At 25.8% G+C, this 21,274-nt stretch overlaps 1 protein-coding gene across 3 annotated transcripts in view; it reads left to right on the top strand.

Annotated features, from left to right (window-relative positions):
• Positions 1 to 21,274, top strand: part of LOC145277525 (cytoplasmic tRNA 2-thiolation protein 2-like) — a 179,222-nt gene that overhangs the window by 120,967 nt on the left and 36,981 nt on the right. For all 3 annotated transcript variants that reach the window (XM_080128966.1, XM_080128968.1, XM_080128967.1), the window contains exons 6-7: positions 3,494 to 3,666; positions 19,747 to 19,882. In XM_080128966.1, coding sequence (XP_079985092.1) covers positions 3,494 to 3,666; positions 19,747 to 19,882 — 309 coding nt within the window. The remainder of the gene's footprint in view (positions 1 to 3,493; positions 3,667 to 19,746; positions 19,883 to 21,274) is intronic.

Raw genomic sequence — 21,274 nt, 5'->3', positions numbered from 1 at the left:
CACTTTTCAAAAAACGATAATATCAGAATATAAAAAATCTTTTAACTCTGCTTAAATGCAAAAACTTACCGAAATAAACATTTTCAAAAATATGTTAAAAATAGAAAACGAAACGTCTGCTGTGGGTGTGAACACGAAAACTAATAGTTCTGAGACAACTGTCTAACCATTTGGCCACGGCGACAGTCAGGCAATGATGTTGCAAATTTATGTACTTAATGTATCCGAGAGGTTCACATGGTTAGAAAGAGATAATATTTGATTAAAGTACTATCTCATCTACTGCATCACTTTCGTTAATAACGTTGAGAATATGAACCCATATATCCTTCGTCCAGTTTTGAATAAAATGGTTAAACTATTTGGACTATTCGAATTACTCTGTTGTCATCTTGAATGTTATTGTTACAATTTTTCGGTCAATGTAATTTTTGAGTTTTTTCGGGTGTATCTTGTCGAACTTGGGAATGTGGACTTCAAGGATCTGTGATGTAATGGATAAAGTATTCAGTAAAAATTCAGTTGCTAGATTACACTTTTCTGGAGATTGAAGGTTCAATCCTTGGTGAGGACGATAGTAAGAATACAATTGTGAATTACTTAAGACTTCTATCTGGTCATGGCTGACGGAACAAGAATATGCTACCTTCATAGATTAAGTAAAGGATTCTGTTTTAAATTCTATGCAGATACTCAAGTTTGACAAGATACACCTAAAGAAGTTTGAAAATTATGTCAGCCGAAATGGTGTGAGAATAAAGATGAGAACAGTAATTCAAATAATACAAATTATCAGTCCTTATCTCAAAAATTCAAGAACAGAATAAGTTAGACAAAACTGAAGCCTGATTAGGCAACACATTTAGGAAAAGGAAAAGTCTGAAATGACACCACTCTTTCTCTGATTATCCCGGCATTGTTTCTAGTCATTTTGTACTTCTCATTGCCTCTGGATTTAGTCAGTTCAGGAAAAATGTTAAGATTGCACAACTCTTGCTTTACTATAGATTCTCTCTATAAATACAAATGGTATCCATTGTCTCTTAGACTGAAAGGAGCCCTTTTGGTGTTTGTCCAAAATTCCTTCTATATTAATAAACAAAGCTAAAGAAAAATCTTTTTATGTACATATCCATGACAGAAAATATTGTATTCTAAAAATCACATGATTTGATCAAATAGTTTCATTTTTATAAAGGAAATCATTTTTAAGCAAATTTGCATTTTTCCAATGTCCCCCGCTCTCCATGTTAAGAATGATCTCGAGCGCATGGTACAGTGGGGTAAGAGGTGGCTGGTTACTTTTAATACATCTAAAACCAAGCTCCTATCTTTACATCATCAACACTCTGATCCCCATCTGGCATCAATTGAAATGGATGGCTCTCGACTAGGGGAAGTTCCATGTTTTGATAAGCTTCTGGGCTTGACCTTTACTCCTGACCTGAAATGGAACACACACATCAAGGCAAGGTTGCTGGAAAAATGGTAGGATCCTTCTACCGCTCCAGACGATATCTCACTGCTGATGCAATTCTCTATCTATATAAAAGCCAAGTACGTCCAAGGATGGAGTACTGTTGCCACATCTGGGCAGGAGCTGCTAAAAACAGCCTATCCTGCCTTGACAGAGTACAAAATAGGCTTCGTGGCTTAGTGGGGGATGCCCTTTTCTCTTCCTTGCAACCTCTCTCCCACAGGAGAGACGTTGCAAGCCTGTCTTTGTTTTATCGTTACCATGACAAGTGCTCGTCTGAGCTCCAATCTCTGATCCCCCGTCGCCAATCTTTTACGAGGAGCACCCATCTAGCTGAAACAATGTCAAAAATTTTCCCCAATCTTTATCTGTGCCAAAACTAAAACATAGATTCCATAAACAAAACTTCTTTCTTAGAAGTGCACGTCTGTTCCGTCTGCCTGTTTCCCACCTGACTAAAACCTGGATGTCTTCAAGTCCAACATAAACAAATTCCTGATGAACCGCCCCCTTAAGTAAGACACTTTATCAAATCTCAACACTAACGTACTGTACACACAATAATCCTTATCCCCGAGTGGCTTCTGGGCCTTGATAAGTGGTGACCACCTTGTAAAAAAAAAAATGGCTTCCTAAAATCTTGCATGTCACAATTATTTAGAGTTCTTTCCCTTTTTTCTTTAACCTGTTTTCCAAATGACATCGCTAGATAGTTGCTTCTTGGTTAGCGATAAAATTTGATTTTCTTGTGTAAAAATAAAGCTACTTGATCAATTTACGTGATCTTTGGAATATGATGTTTTCTTTCCATCATAGAGATTTTTCTTTATTTTTTTCTATTTTTTAATATAGGGATAATTCTGGACAAACACCATTCTTTTAATTGTTTTTTCAAAGTACAGACTTCAGTATCAGCTTAGTTGTTTATATAAATAGTGAGGATGTACTCTTCCCCCAAATCGTTAGAATCGGATTCATTTTCAGTCACAACTTCAGAAAAATCAAAGAAAATTTTTTGATTGTTTCCAATTTGTTCTTGCAAATCCTATGTTGCAATATTTTTGATATGTTAAGAGGGTATGATCCCTGAAAGTTGGAAGGTTCTATTTATAGACACTGCTGATAGGAACTGACTAATCAAATGGAGCCAGATTCTGCTAGCAACCAATCAAAAACCAGAATTGCTCCATAAAAATATTGAATCTTTTAGCATAATTTTTTCATATCAACACAAGATAGCTCTTTAGCTGCAAAATTATAAAGTCCAAAGCTTATATAGAACAGCTACCCATCAAAAACTCTTCATCTCCAGGACTTATACAGAATAGCTACTCTTCTAAAATTAAACATAGCTTTCAGTTCAAGATCCTAATGTCTTCATTTTTTGCACAGATGTTAATAGATTTTGAGTTTTCATTTTTTTTTTTTTTTTTTTTGTGAATTTTTAAAATCAGATTTCAATATTAATATAATCTATGTATTGTAATATTGGGATTATTTAGACTATTGTTTTATCTTTATTGTTACTCTCTCACAATGTTTTGGTTGATATAATATCCAGCCTTCTTCAGGTGTATCTTATCTAATGGGTTGGGGGGGGGGATATTTTAAACGAAACACATGGGGATAGCATGATCGTGTTCCTTCCACCATAACTATGTACTACAGATTCCCAAGTTATTTTTTTTTTATTGACGTTGCGTCCCAAACAAGGCATGGGGCCACTTACTTGTGAGGGGCTACTATTTAGGACCAGATTTGGAGGGATACTATTTATGGAGTTTGGCAGGGAGATGTCTGTTCACATTACACTTGAATTTCTGCATGTCAGGGAAGAATTCAACAAGATACACCTAAAGAAGGTTGGGGGTTACATCAGCCGAAATGTATGAATAACACTCAAGATGAGAACAATAGTCTGAAAAATCCAAATTATCAATCCTTATCTAAAAAATTAATTATTTTATTAATTATCTTTGTACTTATATTAATTGAATTGCATCGTTTAAATTGTAGGTATTCAAATTATCTGCCCATTCCGAAGAGACAGATGTGTCTGCGGTGCCGACTGTTATGAAGAATTGTTCACAAAAGTTACATTGGGACGAAAACTCTGAAGAGAAATTGCTGAAACTTTTGTCTGATTGTAAAAACTTGACTTTCAAAGAACAGCTCGTCCATCATTTGAGGTACTTTGAAATAAACGTTTACAAAACTGAAATAAAAAAAAAATTATTGATAATTTTAATTTGGAAAAACAAAACGTGCACACTAGTTGATTTCATCTGATTAAAACTTATGCAGTTGAGTAATAATACTAAAAATTTTTTCACGTCACACAAATCATCAACAACATTATCTGTTCATTCGGTACTTAACCAGAATTTCTCTATATTAAAAAACAAAAAAAAAGAAAAATGTATGATGTATCTGTGACGTAAAGAAAATATCATATTCCAAAAATCATATACATTAATCCAGTAGTTTTATTTTTAAAGAAGAAAATCAAATTTTATTAATAACTGGAGAATGGCTGTCTTATCCACCATTTTGAAAATAATCTAAAAAAAAATAAAACAAAGGGAAATAACTCAGCATAATTTAGAACTTGTGAGATTTACATGGTAATGCCTACGAATTCCCATTAATTGCTTAATAACAAATTTCTTTATGAAAATGAAACTACCTGATCAATTTATGTGATTTTTGGAATATATTTTTGTTTTGTTACATGTACATACATCATGCAGATTTTTCTTTATTTTTATTTTTTTGATACGAGGGAATTCTGGACAAAAACCATTCATTTTTCTGGTTGATAAAAATTTTGTTACAGTTATTTAGATGTTTTACTAATTTTTTAGATTAAAAATTGCTCAACTTGTTAAATATGTGAAGATTTGCAATCAATCAGATTTTGTAACAAATCAGCATCGTCATATTTGTGCAGATTTAAATGGTGGTTGCTATAGCAAAGGAATGTGATTGTATAGATGGGGTAGGGTAGATGATTTTTTTTTCTTCATATCTTTGCAATAGAAGTTTATGACTTCATCTTCAGTTTAATGTCTGATTTATATGCTGGCTTTTGAATTTTTAAGATGAGAATTGATAATTCATATTATTTGGATTCTTCAGACTCCTCTTCTCATCTTGAGTGTTATTTTCACAATATTTCAGTCGGTGTAACCTCTGACCTTCTTCAGGTATATCTTGTCAAACTCTTCTGTCAAACTTGGGAATCTGCACTGAATTTCAAATGGAACCTTTTATTTAATCCATGAGGGTAGCATGCTCTCGTTCCATCAGCCATGACTGAGTAGAAGTTTTAAGTAATTCGTAATTGTATTTTTGAGTGTTGCTTGCACTGAGGATTGAACTTTCAACCTTCAGAAAGGTGTTATTTATAACTGAATTTTACCAAGTACTTTATCCACTAAGCCACAGGTCCTTTATCACTTCTTCCCTTGTTTACCTTGGCATGCCTCTGACTACTGAACTTGCTACCTCAACTGTTCTACATCTACTAACAACAAATGCGATAGTAATTCGAGTTTTTAATCAGTATTTGTGTATGCAGGTGGACAGCTTGAAGAAATTGACTTCCAAAGCAACCTATTTCTGGCCAGGCCTTTATTTATTCCTCTTTCCCTCAGATCCATTTTTATTACTTCCTTCTATGTTTTCCTTAAATAAAACTTCTCGATAACCTCAATAGCTTTGTTATTCGGATATTCTTTCTCCACAACTGGATTCTCATCCCTCTCCATTATCAAATGAAAAGCAATGTCTTTGATTTCCGCCATTAAAGTTTTCACTAAAAATGTACTGTCAATTCTAACACGATTTTGAGCATTGTAGTACACGGCTTAAGCAATCTTCACCAACCTCTCATTTGCACCTAGTTTGTGCAAACCCCACCATACAGCATCTCTTGGAACTGTCAAAAACTTTCTCCAGATCTACAAAAGTAAAAGACAGGTTCTTCTTCTTACCAAGATATTTCTCTTGAATTTGCCCCAGGATAAATATAGCACCAGTATTATTTTGTCTCAATGTAAAACCAAGTTGCATTTCATCTGTACTTTTCTGATTTTTTTTATTTGCTACAAAATTATTTTTTCAATTACTTTCAGTCAAAATGTTTTTTTATCAAAAAATGTTTGCTGGTTTGTGGATGAGGCATTTTAAACAAGTGTAATTTATTTTATGCATATTTCTATTACTTAAACATTTATTGTTATTTCTTAAATAGATATTGTTATTGCTTAAACATACAATAGCGTCCCAAAGTTAACGAACGGTCAATCATTAATTTTGAATGACTTCTAACTTTATCTATGAAGAAGGAAAAAAACATTTTTTGTGAATTTTCCAATGTTTAATAATGGTTTTTAAATAAGTTTTTTTTATTTTTAATACATATTAGTTTTTTAGATATAAATAAATTTAATTAAATTACAGGCGTCCAAAAGTTAAGGAACGGGGTAAATTATTAATGCAAAAATAAAATCCTTTTAGTATTCAGTGAAAAGCCCCTTGTTTTCAATCACACTATGGCATTTTTTCCTGCAAGACAGAAACAATCGTTCACATGTTGTAGGTGAGATATTATTCCAGGATTTTTTTATACATTCCCATAAATCATCAAGATTTTTTAGCATTTTTTTCTGTGATCTTATCACCAGTAATTTTCCAAACATTTTCAATTCAATTCAGGTCGGGACTCTGAGCTGGCCAATCCATAACGCAAATATTGGATCTAATTAGCTCTTCTAAGAACTATTTTTGCTTTATGTCACGGTGCATTGTCTTGCATAAGGATATCAGAATCAGAAAGATTAGGAACCACATGTTCTCTAATCAATTCTCTGTACATTTGGGCATAAACTTTTTCCAAGAATCCTGACAAGGGTCAGTTCCTTTTGAAGATATCATTCCCCATACCATTATACTGCCCTCTCCAAATTTTACTGCACTTTTAACGCACTTTCTCCTTTTTCTACTTCTGACATGTGGTCTTTTGTCTGATCTGAAAAGATTGAATTTAGATTCATCACTAAAATGAACCCATTTTTTTTTTTCTCCAAACAAATGTTTTTTGGCGAATAACAATTTGGCCTTTCTATTTTAATAGAAATTAAAGGCTTTGAGCATGGACTGTAAATAATCCAACGTCGTTTAATCTTCGTGAGATCGTTTGTCGGAGTTTTTTTTGTTCAGTTTTGGATGTAAAATCCCGGGATATCGAAGCCGCAGTTTTTAAGCGATCAGAACGAGATGATCGAGTGATTTTTCTATTCTCCCTCTTAGTTGTTATTTGGGGTCGGCCCGATTTTTTTTTTTTTTTTCTTTTCAGTCAATGGTAAACCTTTTTTTTTTATTTTCAATAACCCGAAAAACAACGCTTTTAAACCTTTTCAGTATTTTAGCAATCTCCCCTATGGACTTTTTTTTTCATCATAATGGTCACAAATAAGCTGTTTTTCTTGTATAGATAGCTTTTTTCAAATATTCGGAGTCAACATTTTGTTAAGTTGTTATTAAAATTGCTAAAGTTTGTATTAATTTTCTTTGTTCCTAAACTTTTGGACACCTGTAATTTAATTAAGTTTATTTATATGTAAAAAACTAATATGTATTCAAAATCAAAAAATTATTTTTTATTTAACTATCATTATTAAACATTGGAAAATTCACCAAAAAATTGTTTTTCCATTTTCATAGATAAAATTAGAAGTCATTCAAAAAAAATGATTGACCGTTTCTTAACTTTTGGATGCTACTGTATATTGTTATTATTTAAACATATATTATTACTTGAACATATCACCATAATGAATTTGTATCTTTTTCTTTCAGATTATTAAGGCATCATTCATATTTTTCTGCAATATTCTCACTCATTTTGACCCGAAAACCCTAACCTTTTTTACTCAACAGAAAGGGAGTCATCTTCCATAATGATAATGCTCGTCTTCACACAACACTACTCACTAAAGATTTCTTAGGAATATTTGCTTGTGAAATCTTGTCACATCCTTCTTATTCTCCTGAACTAGCTCCCTCAGATTATCACTTATTTTTAGGATTACATGGCCTTAGGTTAACATCACGAAAGAAGATTAAACATAAGTTAGATTCATATTTCACATTAAAACCGAAAATATTTTTACAAGTGAGGCATTTATAAGCTTGTTGAAAGATGGAATCAAGTTATAAAGAACAAAGGTTGCTATTATTATAAAAAAATATTTTTAGAAATATTTTTCATTTTCAAGATGAAATTTAAAATTTGTAAAAACTTTTGCACCAGGTTGTTTCTGTCAATGGAAAAACTCTCCATGCTATGCTCTATGACATCTCTTTATAGAGTTAGGATTTTACTTAAACATTACAATTAATCATCTAAATTCGATTACATCCAACATCTCAAAGGTTCTTTATGCCACATTTAGTAAATTCTACCCAACAGTTTTGGAGCTTATAAGTCTTTATGATTATTATTAGTACTTTTAGCCAAAGCAATAGTATTTTATTTTTGTCTCTTGTGATATACTAGGGGGAGGGGTGAGATGCCCGGCTCTACCTGGGCATAAAATACGTTTAAATATGATATTTTAATTTGTCCAGATTTTGTATATATTATTATAGATTTGTGATTTCAAAAGTAAAAAAAAAAAAAAGTATTTGGATACCATCAGTAAGAATCGAAACCGGAACCGTAGCATTCAAAGCTAGTTACGTTACCACTATACCAACGTGACACACATATGAACCGATTAAAAATAAACTAAGATGAATGTGCAAAATGTTTAACAATTTTTTCAATTTTGACCCATTTTTAATCCCTTAAAAATTATTTTTAATCCTCTAAAAATTATTTTTAATCCCTTAAAAATTATTTTTAATGGCTAAAGATCCATGAAAGAACGGTCTGTAAAAAATGCAATCATTTGAAGCCCCTAGTGCTGCTCTGCAACTTTTAGTTTCAGAGGAGATAAAGTTTGAAAGTATCGAGACATACATGCATATAACCTTTTATATATTAGATATCTTTTCTATATTAGATATCTTTTCTATATTAGATATCTTTTCTATATTAGATATCTTTTCTATATTAGATATCTTTTCTATATTAGGTATCTTTTCTATATTAGATATCTTTTCTATATTAGATATCTTTTCTATATCAGATATCTTTTATATATCAGATATCTTTTATATATTAGATATCTTTTCTATATTAGATATCTTTTCTATATCAGATATCTTTTCTATATCAGATATCTTTTCTATATCAGATATCTTTTCTATATCAGATATCTTTTCTATATCAGATATCTTTTCTATATTAGATATCTTTTCTATATCAGATATCTTTTCTATATTAGATATCTTTTCTATATTAGATATCTTTTCTATATTAGATATCTATTCTATATTAGATATATATTCTATATTAGATATATATTCTATATTAGATATCTATTCTATATTAGATATCTATTCTATATTAGATATCTATTCTATATTAGATATCTATTCTATATTAGATATCTATTCTATATTAGATATCTTTTATATATAAGATATCTATTCTATATTAGATATCTTTTATATATTAGATATCTATTCTATATTAGATATCTTTTATATATTAGATATCTATTCTATATTAGATATCTATTCTATATTAGATATCTATTCTATATTAGATATCTTTTATATATTAGATATCTTTTATATATTAGATATCTTTTCTATATTAGATATCTTTTCTATATTAGATATCTATTCTATATAAGATATCTTTTCTATATAAGATATCTTTTCTATATTAGATATCTATTCTATATTAGATATCTATTCTATATTAGATATCCTTTCTATATTAGATATCCTTTCTATATTAGATATCTATTCTATATAAGATATCTATTCTATATTAGATATCTATTCTATATTAGATATCTATTCTATATTAGATATCTTTTATCTATTAGATATCTTTTATATATTAGATATCTTTTATATATTAGATATCTTTTCTATATTAGATATCTATTCTATATTAGATATCTATTCTATATTAGATATCCTTTCTATATTAGATATCCTTTCTATATTAGATATCTATTCTATATTAGATATCTATTCTATATTAGATATCTATTCTATATTAGATATCTATTCTATATTAGATATCTTTTCTATATTAGATATCTTTTCTATATTAGATATCTTTTCTATATTAGATATCTTTTCTATATTAGATATCTTTTCTATATTAGATATCATTTCTATATTAGATATCTATTCCATATTAGATATCTATTCTATATTAGATATCTATTCTATATAAGATATCTATTCTATATTAGATATCTTTTCTATATTAGATATCTTTTCTATATTAGATATCTTGTCTATATTAGATATCTATTCTATATTAGATATATATTCTATATTAGATATCTTTTCTATATTAGATATCCTTTCTATATTAGATATCTTCTCTATATTAGATATCTTTTCTATATTAGATATCTTTTCTATATTAGATATCTTTTCTATATTAGATATCTTTTCTATATTAGATATCTATTCTATATTAGATATCTATTCTATATTAGATATCTATTCTATATTAGATATCTATTCTATATTAGATATCTATTCTATATTAGATATCTATTCTATATTAGATATCTATTCTATATTAGATATCTATTCTATATTAGATATCTATTCTATATTAGATATCTATTCTATATTAGATATCTATTCTATATTAGATATCTATTCTATATTAGATATCTATTCTATATTAGATATCTATTCTATATTAGATATCTATTCTATATTAGATATCTATTCTATATTAGATATCTATTCTATATTAGATATCTTTTCTATATTAGATATCTTTTCTATATTAGATATCTTTTCTATATTAGATATCTTTTCTATATTAGATATCTTTTCTATATTCGATATCTTTTCTATATCAGATATCTTTTCTATATTAGATATCTTTTCTATATTAGATGTCTTTTCTATATTAGATATCTTTTCTATATTAGATGTCTTTTATATATCAGATGTCTTTTATATATTAGATATCTATTCTATATTAGATATCTTTTCTATATTAGATATCTATTCTATATTAGATATCTATTCTATATTAGATATCTATTCTATATTAGATATCTATTCTATATTATATATCTTTTCTATATTAGATATCTTTTCTATATTAGATATCTATTCTATATTAGATATCTTTTCTATACTAGATATCTTTTCTATATTAGATATCTTTTCTATATTAGATATCTTTTCTATATTAGATATCTTTTCTATATTAGATATCTTTTCTATATTAGATATCTTTTCTATATTAGATATCTTTTCTATATTAGATATCTTTTCTATATTAGATATCTTTTCTATATTAGATATCCTTTCTATATTAGATATCTTTTCTATATTAGATATCTTTTCTATATTAGATGTCTTTTCTATATTAGATATCTTTTCTATATTAGATATCTTTTCTATATTAGATATCTTTTCTATATTAGATATCTTTTCTATATTAGATATCTTTTCTATATTAGATATCTTTTCTATATTAGATATCTTTTCTATATTTGATATCTTTTCTATATTTGATATCTTTTCTATATTTGATATCTTTTCTATATTTGATATCTTTTCTATATTTGATATCTTTTCTATATGTGATATCTTTTCTATATGTGATATCTTTTCTATATTAGATATCTTTTCTATATCAGATATCTTTTCTATATCAGATATCTTTTCTATATTAGATATCTATTCTATATTAGATATCTTTTATATATTAGATATATATTCTATATTAGATATCTATTCTATATTAGATATCTATTCTATATTAGATATCTATTCTATATTAGATATCTATTCTATATTAGATATCTATTCTATATTAGATATCTTTTATATATTAGATATCTTTTATATATTAGATATCTATTCTATATTAGATATCTTTTATATATTAGATATCTATTCTATATTAGATATCTATTCTATATTAGATATCTATTCTATATTAGATATCTTTTATCTATTAGATATCTTTTATATATTAGATATCTTTTCTATATTAGATATCTTTTCTATATTAGATATCTATTCTATATAAGATATCATTTCTATATAAGATATCATTTCTATATTAGATATCTATTCTATATTAGATATCTATTCTATATTAGATATCTATTCTATATTAGATATCCTTTCTATTTTAGATATCCTTTCTATATTAGATATCTATTCTATATAAGATATCTATTCTATATAAGATATCTATTCTATATTAAATATCTATTCTATATTAGATATCTATTCTATATTAGATATCTTTTATCTATTAGATATCTTTTATCTATTAGATATCTTTTATATATTAGATATCTTTTATATATTAGATATCTCTTATATATTAGATATCTTTTCTATATTAGATATCTATCCTATATTAGATATCTATTCTATATTAGATATCTATTCTATATTAGATATCTATTCTATATTAGATATCTATTCTATATTAGATATCCTTTCTATATTAGATATCTATTCTATATTAGATATCTATTCTATATTAGATATCTATTCTATATTAGATATCTATTCTATATTAGATATCTTTTCTATATTAGAAATCTTTTCTATATTAGATATCTATTCTATATTAGATATCTATTCTATATTAGATATCTTTTCTATATTAGATATCTTTTATATATTAGATATCTTTTATATATTAGATATCTATTCTATATTAGATATCCTTTCTATATTAGATATCTATTCTATATTAGATATCTATTCTATATTAGATATCTTTTATATATCAGATATCTTTTCTATATTAGATATCTATTCTATATTAGATATCTATTCTATATGAGATATCTATTCTATATTAGATATCTATTCTATAATAGATATCTTTTCTATATTAGATATCTATTCTATATTAGATATCTATTCTATATTAGATATCTATTCTATATTAGATATCTATTCTATATTAGATATCTTTTCTATATTAGATATCTTTTCTATATTAGATATCTTTTCTATATTAGATATCTTTTCTATATTAGATATCTTTTCTATATTAGATATCTTTTCTATATTAGATATCTTTTCTATATTAGATATCTTTTCTATATCAGATATCTTTTCTATATTAGATATCTTTTCTATATTAGATGTCTTTTATATATCAGATGTCTTTTATATATTAGATATCTATTCTATATTAGATATCTTTTCTATATTAGATATCTATTCTATATTAGATATCTATTCTATATTAGATATCTATTCTATATTAGATATCTATTCTATATTAGATATCTATTCTATATTAGATATCTTTTCTATATTAGATATCTTTTCTATATTAGATATCTTTTCTATATTAGATATCTTTTCTATATTAGATATGTTTTCTATATTAGATATCTATTCTATATTAGATATCTATTCTATATTAGATATCTATTCTATATTAGATATCTATTCTATATTAGATATCTATTCTATATTAGATATCTATTCTATATTAGATATCTATTCTATATTAGATATCTTTTATATATTAGATATCTATTCTATATTAGATATCTTTTCTATATTAGATATCTTTTCTATATTAGATATCTAATATAGAAAAGATATCTAATATAGAATAGATATCTAATATATTAGATATCTATTCTATATTAGATATCTTTTCTATATTATATATCTATTCTATATTAGATATCTTTTCTATATTAGATATCTATTCTATATTAGATATCTTTTCTAGATTAGATATCTTTTCTATATTAGATATCTTTTCTATATTAGATATCTATTCTATATTAGATATCTATTCTATATTAGATATCTTTTCTATATTAGATATCTTTTCTATATTAGATATCTTTTATATATCAGATATCTTTTATATATCAGATATCTTTTATATATTAGATATCTTTTATATATTAGATATTTTTCATATATTAGATATCTTTTCTATATTAGATATCTTTTCTATATTAGATATCTTTTCTATATTAGATATCTTTTCTATATTAGATATCTTTTCTATATTAGATATCTTTTCTATATTAGATATCTTTTCTATATTAGATATCTTTTCTATATTAGATATCTTTTCTATATTAGATATCTTTTCTATATTAGATATCTTTTCTATATTAGATATCTTTTCTATATTAGATATCTTTTCTATATTAGATATCTTTTCTATATTTGATATCTTTTCTATATTTGATATCTTTTCTATATTTGATATCTTTTCTATATTAGATATCTTTTCTATATTAGATATCTTTTCTATATTAGATATCTTTTCTATATTAGATATCTTTTCTATATTAGATATCTTTTCTATATTAGATATCTTTTCTATATTTGATATCTTTTCTATATTTGATATCTTTTCTATATTTGATATCTTTTCTATATCAGATATCTTTTCTATATCAGATATCTTTTCTATATCATATCTTTTCTATATCAGATATCTTTTCTATATCAGATATCTTTTCTATATCAGATATCTTTTCTATATCAGATATCTTTTCTATATCAGATATCTTTTCTATATCAGATATCTTTTCTATATTAGATATCTTTTCTATATTAGATATCTTTTCTATATTAGATATCTTTTCTATATTAGATATCTTTTCTATATTAGATATCTTTTCTATATTAGATATCTTTTCTATATTAGATATCTTTTCTATATTAGATATCTTTTCTATATCAGATATCTTTTCTATATCAGATATCTTTTCTATATCAGATATCTTTTCTATATCAGATATCTTTTCTATATCAGATATCTTTTCTATATCAGATATCTTTTCTATATCAGATATCTTTTCTATATTAGGTATCTTTTCTATATTAGGTATCTTTTCTATATTAGATATCTTTTCTATATTAGATATCTTTTCTATATTAGATATCTTTTCTATATTAGATATCTATTCTATATTAGATATCTATTCTATATTAGATATCTATTCTATATTAGATATCTTTTATATATTAGATATCTTTTATATATTAGATATCTATTCTATATTAGATATCTTTTATATATTAGATATCTATTCTATATTAGATATCTATTCTATATTAGATATCTATTCTATATTAGATATCTTTTATCTATTAGATATCTTTTATATATTAGATATCTTTTCTATATTAGATATCTTTTCTATATTAGATATCTATTCTATATAAGATATCATTTCTATATAAGATATCATTTCTATATTAGATATCTATTCTATATTAGATATCTATTCTATATTAGATATCTATTCTATATTAGATATCCTTTCTATTTTAGATATCCTTTCTATATTAGATATCTATTCTATATAAGATATCTATTCTATATAAGATATCTATTCTATATTAAATATCTATTCTATATTAGATATCTATTCTATATTAGATATCTTTTATCTATTAGATATCTTTTATATATTAGATATCTTTTATATATTAGATATCTCTTATATATTAGATATCTTTTCTATATTAGATATCTATCCTATATTAGATATCTATTCTATATTAGATATCTATTCTATATTAGATATCTATTCTATATTAGATATCTATTCTATATTAGATATCCTTTCTATATTAGATATCTATTCTATATTAGATATCTATTCTATATTAGATATCTATTCTATATTAGATATCTATTCTATATTAGATATCTTTTCTATATTAGAAATCTTTTCTATATTAGATATCTATTCTATATTAGATATCTATTCTATATTAGATATCTTTTCTATATTAGATATCTTTTATATATTAGATATCTTTTATATATTAGATATCTATTCTATATTAGATATCCTTTCTATATTAGATATCTATTCTATATTAGATATCTATTCTATATTAGATATCTTTTATATATCAGATATCTTTTCTATATTAGATATCTATTCTATATTAGATATCTATTCTATATGAGATATCTATTCTATATTAGATATCTATTCTATAATAGATATCTTTTCTATATTAGATATCTATTCTATATTAGATATCTATTCTATATTAGATATCTATTCTATATTAGATATCTATTCTATATTAGATATCTTTTCTATATTAGATATCTTTTCTATATTAGATATCTTTTCTATATTAGATATCTTTTCTATATTAGATATCTTTTCTATATTAGATATCTTTTCTATATTAGATATCTTTTCTATATCAGATATCTTTTCTATATTAGATATCTTTTCTATATTAGATGTCTTTTATATATCAGATGTCTTTTATATATTAGATATCTATTCTATATTAGATATCTTTTCTATATTAGATATCTATTCTATATTAGATATCTATTCTATATTAGATATCTATTCTATATTAGATATCTATTCTATATTAGATATCTATTCTATATTAGATATCTTTTCTATATTAGATATCTTTTCTATATTAGATATCTTTTCTATATTAGATATCTTTTCTATATTAGATATGTTTTCTATATTAGATATCTATTCTATATTAGATATCTATTCTATATTAGATATCTATTCTATATTAGATATCTATTCTATATTAGATATCTATTCTATATTAGATATCTATTCTATATTAGATATCTATTCTATATTAGATATCTATTCTATATTAGATATCTTTTATATATTAGATATCTATTCTATATTAGATATCTTTTCTATATTAGATATCTTTTCTATATTAGATATCTAATATAGAAAAGATATCTAATATAGAATAGATATCTAATATATTAGATATCTATTCTATATTAGATATCTTTTCTATATTATATATCTATTCTATATTAGATATCTTTTCTATATTAGATATCTATTCTATATTAGATATCTTTTCTAGATTAGATATCTTTTCTATATTAGATATCTTTTCTATATTAGATATCTATTCTATATTAGATATCTATTCTATATTAGATATCTTTTCTATATTAGATATCTATTCTATATTAGATATCTATTCTATATTAGATATCTATTCTATATTAGATATCTATTCTATATTAGATATCTATTCTATATTAGATATCTATTCTATATTAGATATCTTTTATATATTAGATATCTATTCTATATTAGATATCTTTTCTATATTAGATATCTTTTCTATATTAGATATCTAATATAGAAAAGATATCTAATATAGAATAGATATCTAATATATTAGATATCTATTCTATATTAGATATCTTTTCTATATTATATATCTATTCTATATTAGATATCTTTTCTATATTAGATATCTATTCTATATTAGATATCTTTTCTAGATTAGATATCTTTTCTATATTAGATATCTTTTCTATATTAGATATCTATTCTATATTAGATATCTATTCTATATTAGATATCTTTTCTATATTAGATATCTTTTCTATATTAGATATCTTTTATATATCAGATATCTTTTATATATCAGATATCTTTTATATATTAGATATCTTTTATATATTAGATATTTTTCATATATTAGATATCTTTTCTATATTAGATATCTTTTCTATATTAGATATCTTTTCTATATTAGATATCTTTTCTATATTAGATATCTTTTCTATATTAGATATCTTTTCTATATTAGATATCTTTTCTATATTAGATATCTTTTCTATATTAGATATCTTTTCTATATTAGATATCTTTTCTATATTAGATATCTTTTCTATATTAGATATCTTTTCTATATTAGATATCTTTTCTATATTAGATATCTTTTCTATATTTGATATCTTTTCTATATTTGATATCTTTTCTATATTTGATATCTTTTCTATATTAGATATCTTTTCTATATTAGATATCTTTTCTATATTAGATATCTTTTCTATATTAGATATCTTTTCTATATTAGATATCTTTTCTATATTAGATATCTTTTCTATATTTGATATCTTTTCTATATTTGATATCTTTTCTATATTTGATATCTTTTCTATATCAGATATCTTTTCTATATCAGATATCTTTTCTATATCATATCTTTTCTATATCAGATATCTTTTCTATATCAGATATCTTTTCTATATCAGATATCTTTTCTATATCAGATATCTTTTCTATATCAGATATCTTTTCTATATCAGATATCTTTTCTATATTAGATATCTTTTCTATATTAGATATCTTTTCTATATTAGATATCTTTTCTATATTAGATATCTTTTCTATATTAGATATCTTTTCTATATTAGATATCTTTTCTATATTAGATATCTTTTCTATATTAGATATCTTTTCTATATCAGATATCTTTTCTATATCAGATATCTTTTCTATATCAGATATCTTTTCTATATCAGATATCTTTTCTATATCAGATATCTTTTCTATATCAGATATCTTTTCTATATTAGGTATCTTTTCTATATTAGGTATCTTTTCTATATTAGATATCTTTTCTATATTAGATATCTTTTCTATATTAGATATCTTTTCTATATTAGATATCTTTTCTATATTAGATATCTTTTCTATATTAGATATCTTTTCTATATTAGATATCTTTTCTATATTAGATATCTTTTCTATATTAGATATCTTTTCTATATTAGATATCTTTTCTATATTAGATATCTTTTCTATATTAGATATCTTTTCTATATTAGATATCTTTTCTATATTAGATATCTTTTCTATATTAGATATCTTTTCTATATTAGATATCTTTTCTATATTAGATATCTTTTCTATATTAGATATCTTTTCTATATCAGATATCTATTCTATATCAGATATCTTTTCTATATCAGATATCTTTTCTATATCAAATATCTTTTCTATATCAGATATCTTTTCTATATCAGATATCTTTTCTATATGTGATATCTTTTCTATATTAGATATCTTTTCTATATTAGATATCTTTTCTATATTAGATATCTTTTCTATATTAGATATCTTTTCTATATTAGATATCTTTTCCATATTAGATATCTTTTCCATATTAGATATCTTTTCCATATTAGATATTCTTTCTATATTAGATATTCTTTCTATATTAGATATCCTCTCTATATTAGATATCCTCTCTATATTAGATATCCTCTCTATATTAGATATCCTCTCTATATTAGATATCTTTTCTATATTAGATATCTGAAATCCCAAGGGCTCTTCCTTACAAAATTTAGTCCAAGTTTTCTCAATACATTTTGGATGGTTTAAAGCTTGACTTCAATACTTACACACAGTCATCAGATCATTCTCATATCATTTCTTTCCATACAACATCGTTAACCTTCTCACTGGCCAAGTTTCACTTCTATAAATCATGACATCGTGCACATACACCTTTTATAAACGTTTACCAAAAATAAATACAGCATTTAATAGCTTAAATAAGGTTGATGTACTGTGATAGTATCAGCATTGCCTCCTCCAAAGGGTTAGGAACTAAAAAAAGAGGAAAAAAATATAAGAAAAAAAAGGAGGAAATAAGTTTATCAGTAGAACAATGGAGAGGAAGTTTGTCATCAAGGCACTCAAAGGAAGCTGAAAGGATGGTTAATCAAGGTGTGGTAGTGATTTGGGATAAAAGATATCTAATATAGGTCAATATGTTTAGAGTTAGTTTATGGGTAGTTATGAGTTTTGCGGTAATTAGGAACAGTTTACAAAAAGTTTTGGGTTTGCAACACTTGATGAGTTGCTAGTCTGACACAGGAGAATGATGAAAAGATGCCTCGACACACTATGTAGATGTGGACCTTAGTGTTCTGAGTCAATGGTGTCACACACGCACACACACATCCAGACTGTAACTGATTTTTGCAAAATGTGTTGGAATTTGTGTTTTTTTTTTTTTTTTAATTTAATTTTGTTTTTTATATACTTGCGAACGACTGCACATCCTTCAGCTACTGCCAATGTGAGAAACAATAACATGGCCAACAGAGAAGATACAAGAAAAAAATCATGGCACACAACATTGGGGTTGGTGTTCGTTGTTACGCAAGGGAGCACACATATTATGCTGCCATCGAATCAAGCTAATAAATTATTTCACGTTTTTTTATTTAAGTTTTTGTCACATTATCTCAAATCTACGGACAATCTGTTAAAAAAAAAAATTTGTTTTTGCTTGTGTCGTTTTAGGACTGAACTGCTGATTGCTGTTGCTCAGATGACCGGAAACAGCAAAGTGATGGTTGGAACCAATGGAAACCGTTTAGCTGTGCAGATGTTGTCCGACATTGCGCAGGGCAGAGGTGCACATGTTGCAATGAACACTGTAAGAAAAAAACGCATTTCTCTTCATTGGTTCAATTTTTGCTTGATTTTCACACTGTTTTTTTTTTTTTTCTTTTTTTTTTCTTTGAACCTAATTAAAAAAAAACAAAAAAATGTAGAAAATACAATCTTTATGATGTATATCGTGGAACGATAAAATTGTCGCCCTAAAAAAAGATAACCTGATTCCATTTCCATTTGATGAAAACCGGGTTTTCTTTTTTTGTTGTAGACCATCTACTAGTTGAAGTACGGCACAATCACGTTGACACACCGGTTCTCGCCAGACCACCGAAGTTAAGCAACATTGAGCCTGGCCAGTACCAGATGGGTGACCATTTGGGAAGGCTAGGTACTGTATGTACCTTCTGGGAAGGTTGGGCGTGGGGCCAGCACCCTCACCCTGTAAAAAGAACTCCTCGCTACAAAAGCATCTACAAAGTTGTAGACGGCCTATGCCCCTCCGGGGGCTCACGGGCTATGGATCTACTAGTTGGTCAGTTGTGTACAAATTTCAAAAGTGATAGGAGCCTTCTATCATGTCTAAAAGTGATACAAGCGAGATCGGATGTGTGCGGCTGTACAACTCATGCTCTCTACCAATCCACATATGACGACAGGACCATTGCCAGTACCCTCAAAATGCATCACTGGATTGCTGTGAATAACAGGGATGTGGCCGAGGTGATGAAAACAAAGTTTTCAGCCACGATTATAGTCTTTGGTGTGGTTTCAAGTGAGGGCCACATCATATCACTTCACATCTTTGAAATTGGCTTGAAAGCCGATACCAAAGTGTACCTGTATGTGCTGAAGAGTGTGGTGATCCCCAGGTGCAATCAGGTGGCAGCAGGACTCGGGCCCCGGTCCACAAATCCAAAGAGACCCAGGCTTGGCTTCAGTAGTGCTATGACTTTGTACCCTTCTCTCACTGGCCTCTCTCCTCCCCCAACCTGGACTACTTTGCTTGGTGATGCACCGAGAACATCACCAACATGACCTCCCACAACACCAAAGCCAGCCTGATTGCTGCCATCCGCCGAGTATTGTGGAAAAAGCATCCTCCCAGTTCTAGACCATATCGAGGCGGTGATTGAGACTGAAGGCAACTACATTGAATAGATGTCAGCTCTAACTACATAATCAAGTTTCCTGAATTGATTTTTTCAATGAAAGTTTTAAAATAAAGCTGTAGTGTTGTTTTCTTTAGGGCAACACTTTTATTGTTCCACCTGGTACATACCCACAACGGAATGAAGATGTCATATTCCCAAAATCACGTAACTTGATCAGGTAGTTTTATTTTTAACTAAGAAAATCAAATTTTATTAGTAAGTAATTGTCTCGCAAACCATTATGAAAAATGAAAAAAAAAATGTCAAGAATCAAAGGG

Source organism: Euprymna scolopes, chromosome 6 (assembly GCF_053919585.1).
Source record: "Euprymna scolopes isolate OS-2025 chromosome 6, ASM5391958v1, whole genome shotgun sequence".
Classification (NCBI taxonomy): Eukaryota; Metazoa; Mollusca; class Cephalopoda; order Sepiida; family Sepiolidae; genus Euprymna; species Euprymna scolopes.
The sequence above is the reverse complement of the archived record's forward strand: the minus strand, read 5'-3'. Positions and strand labels throughout refer to the sequence as shown.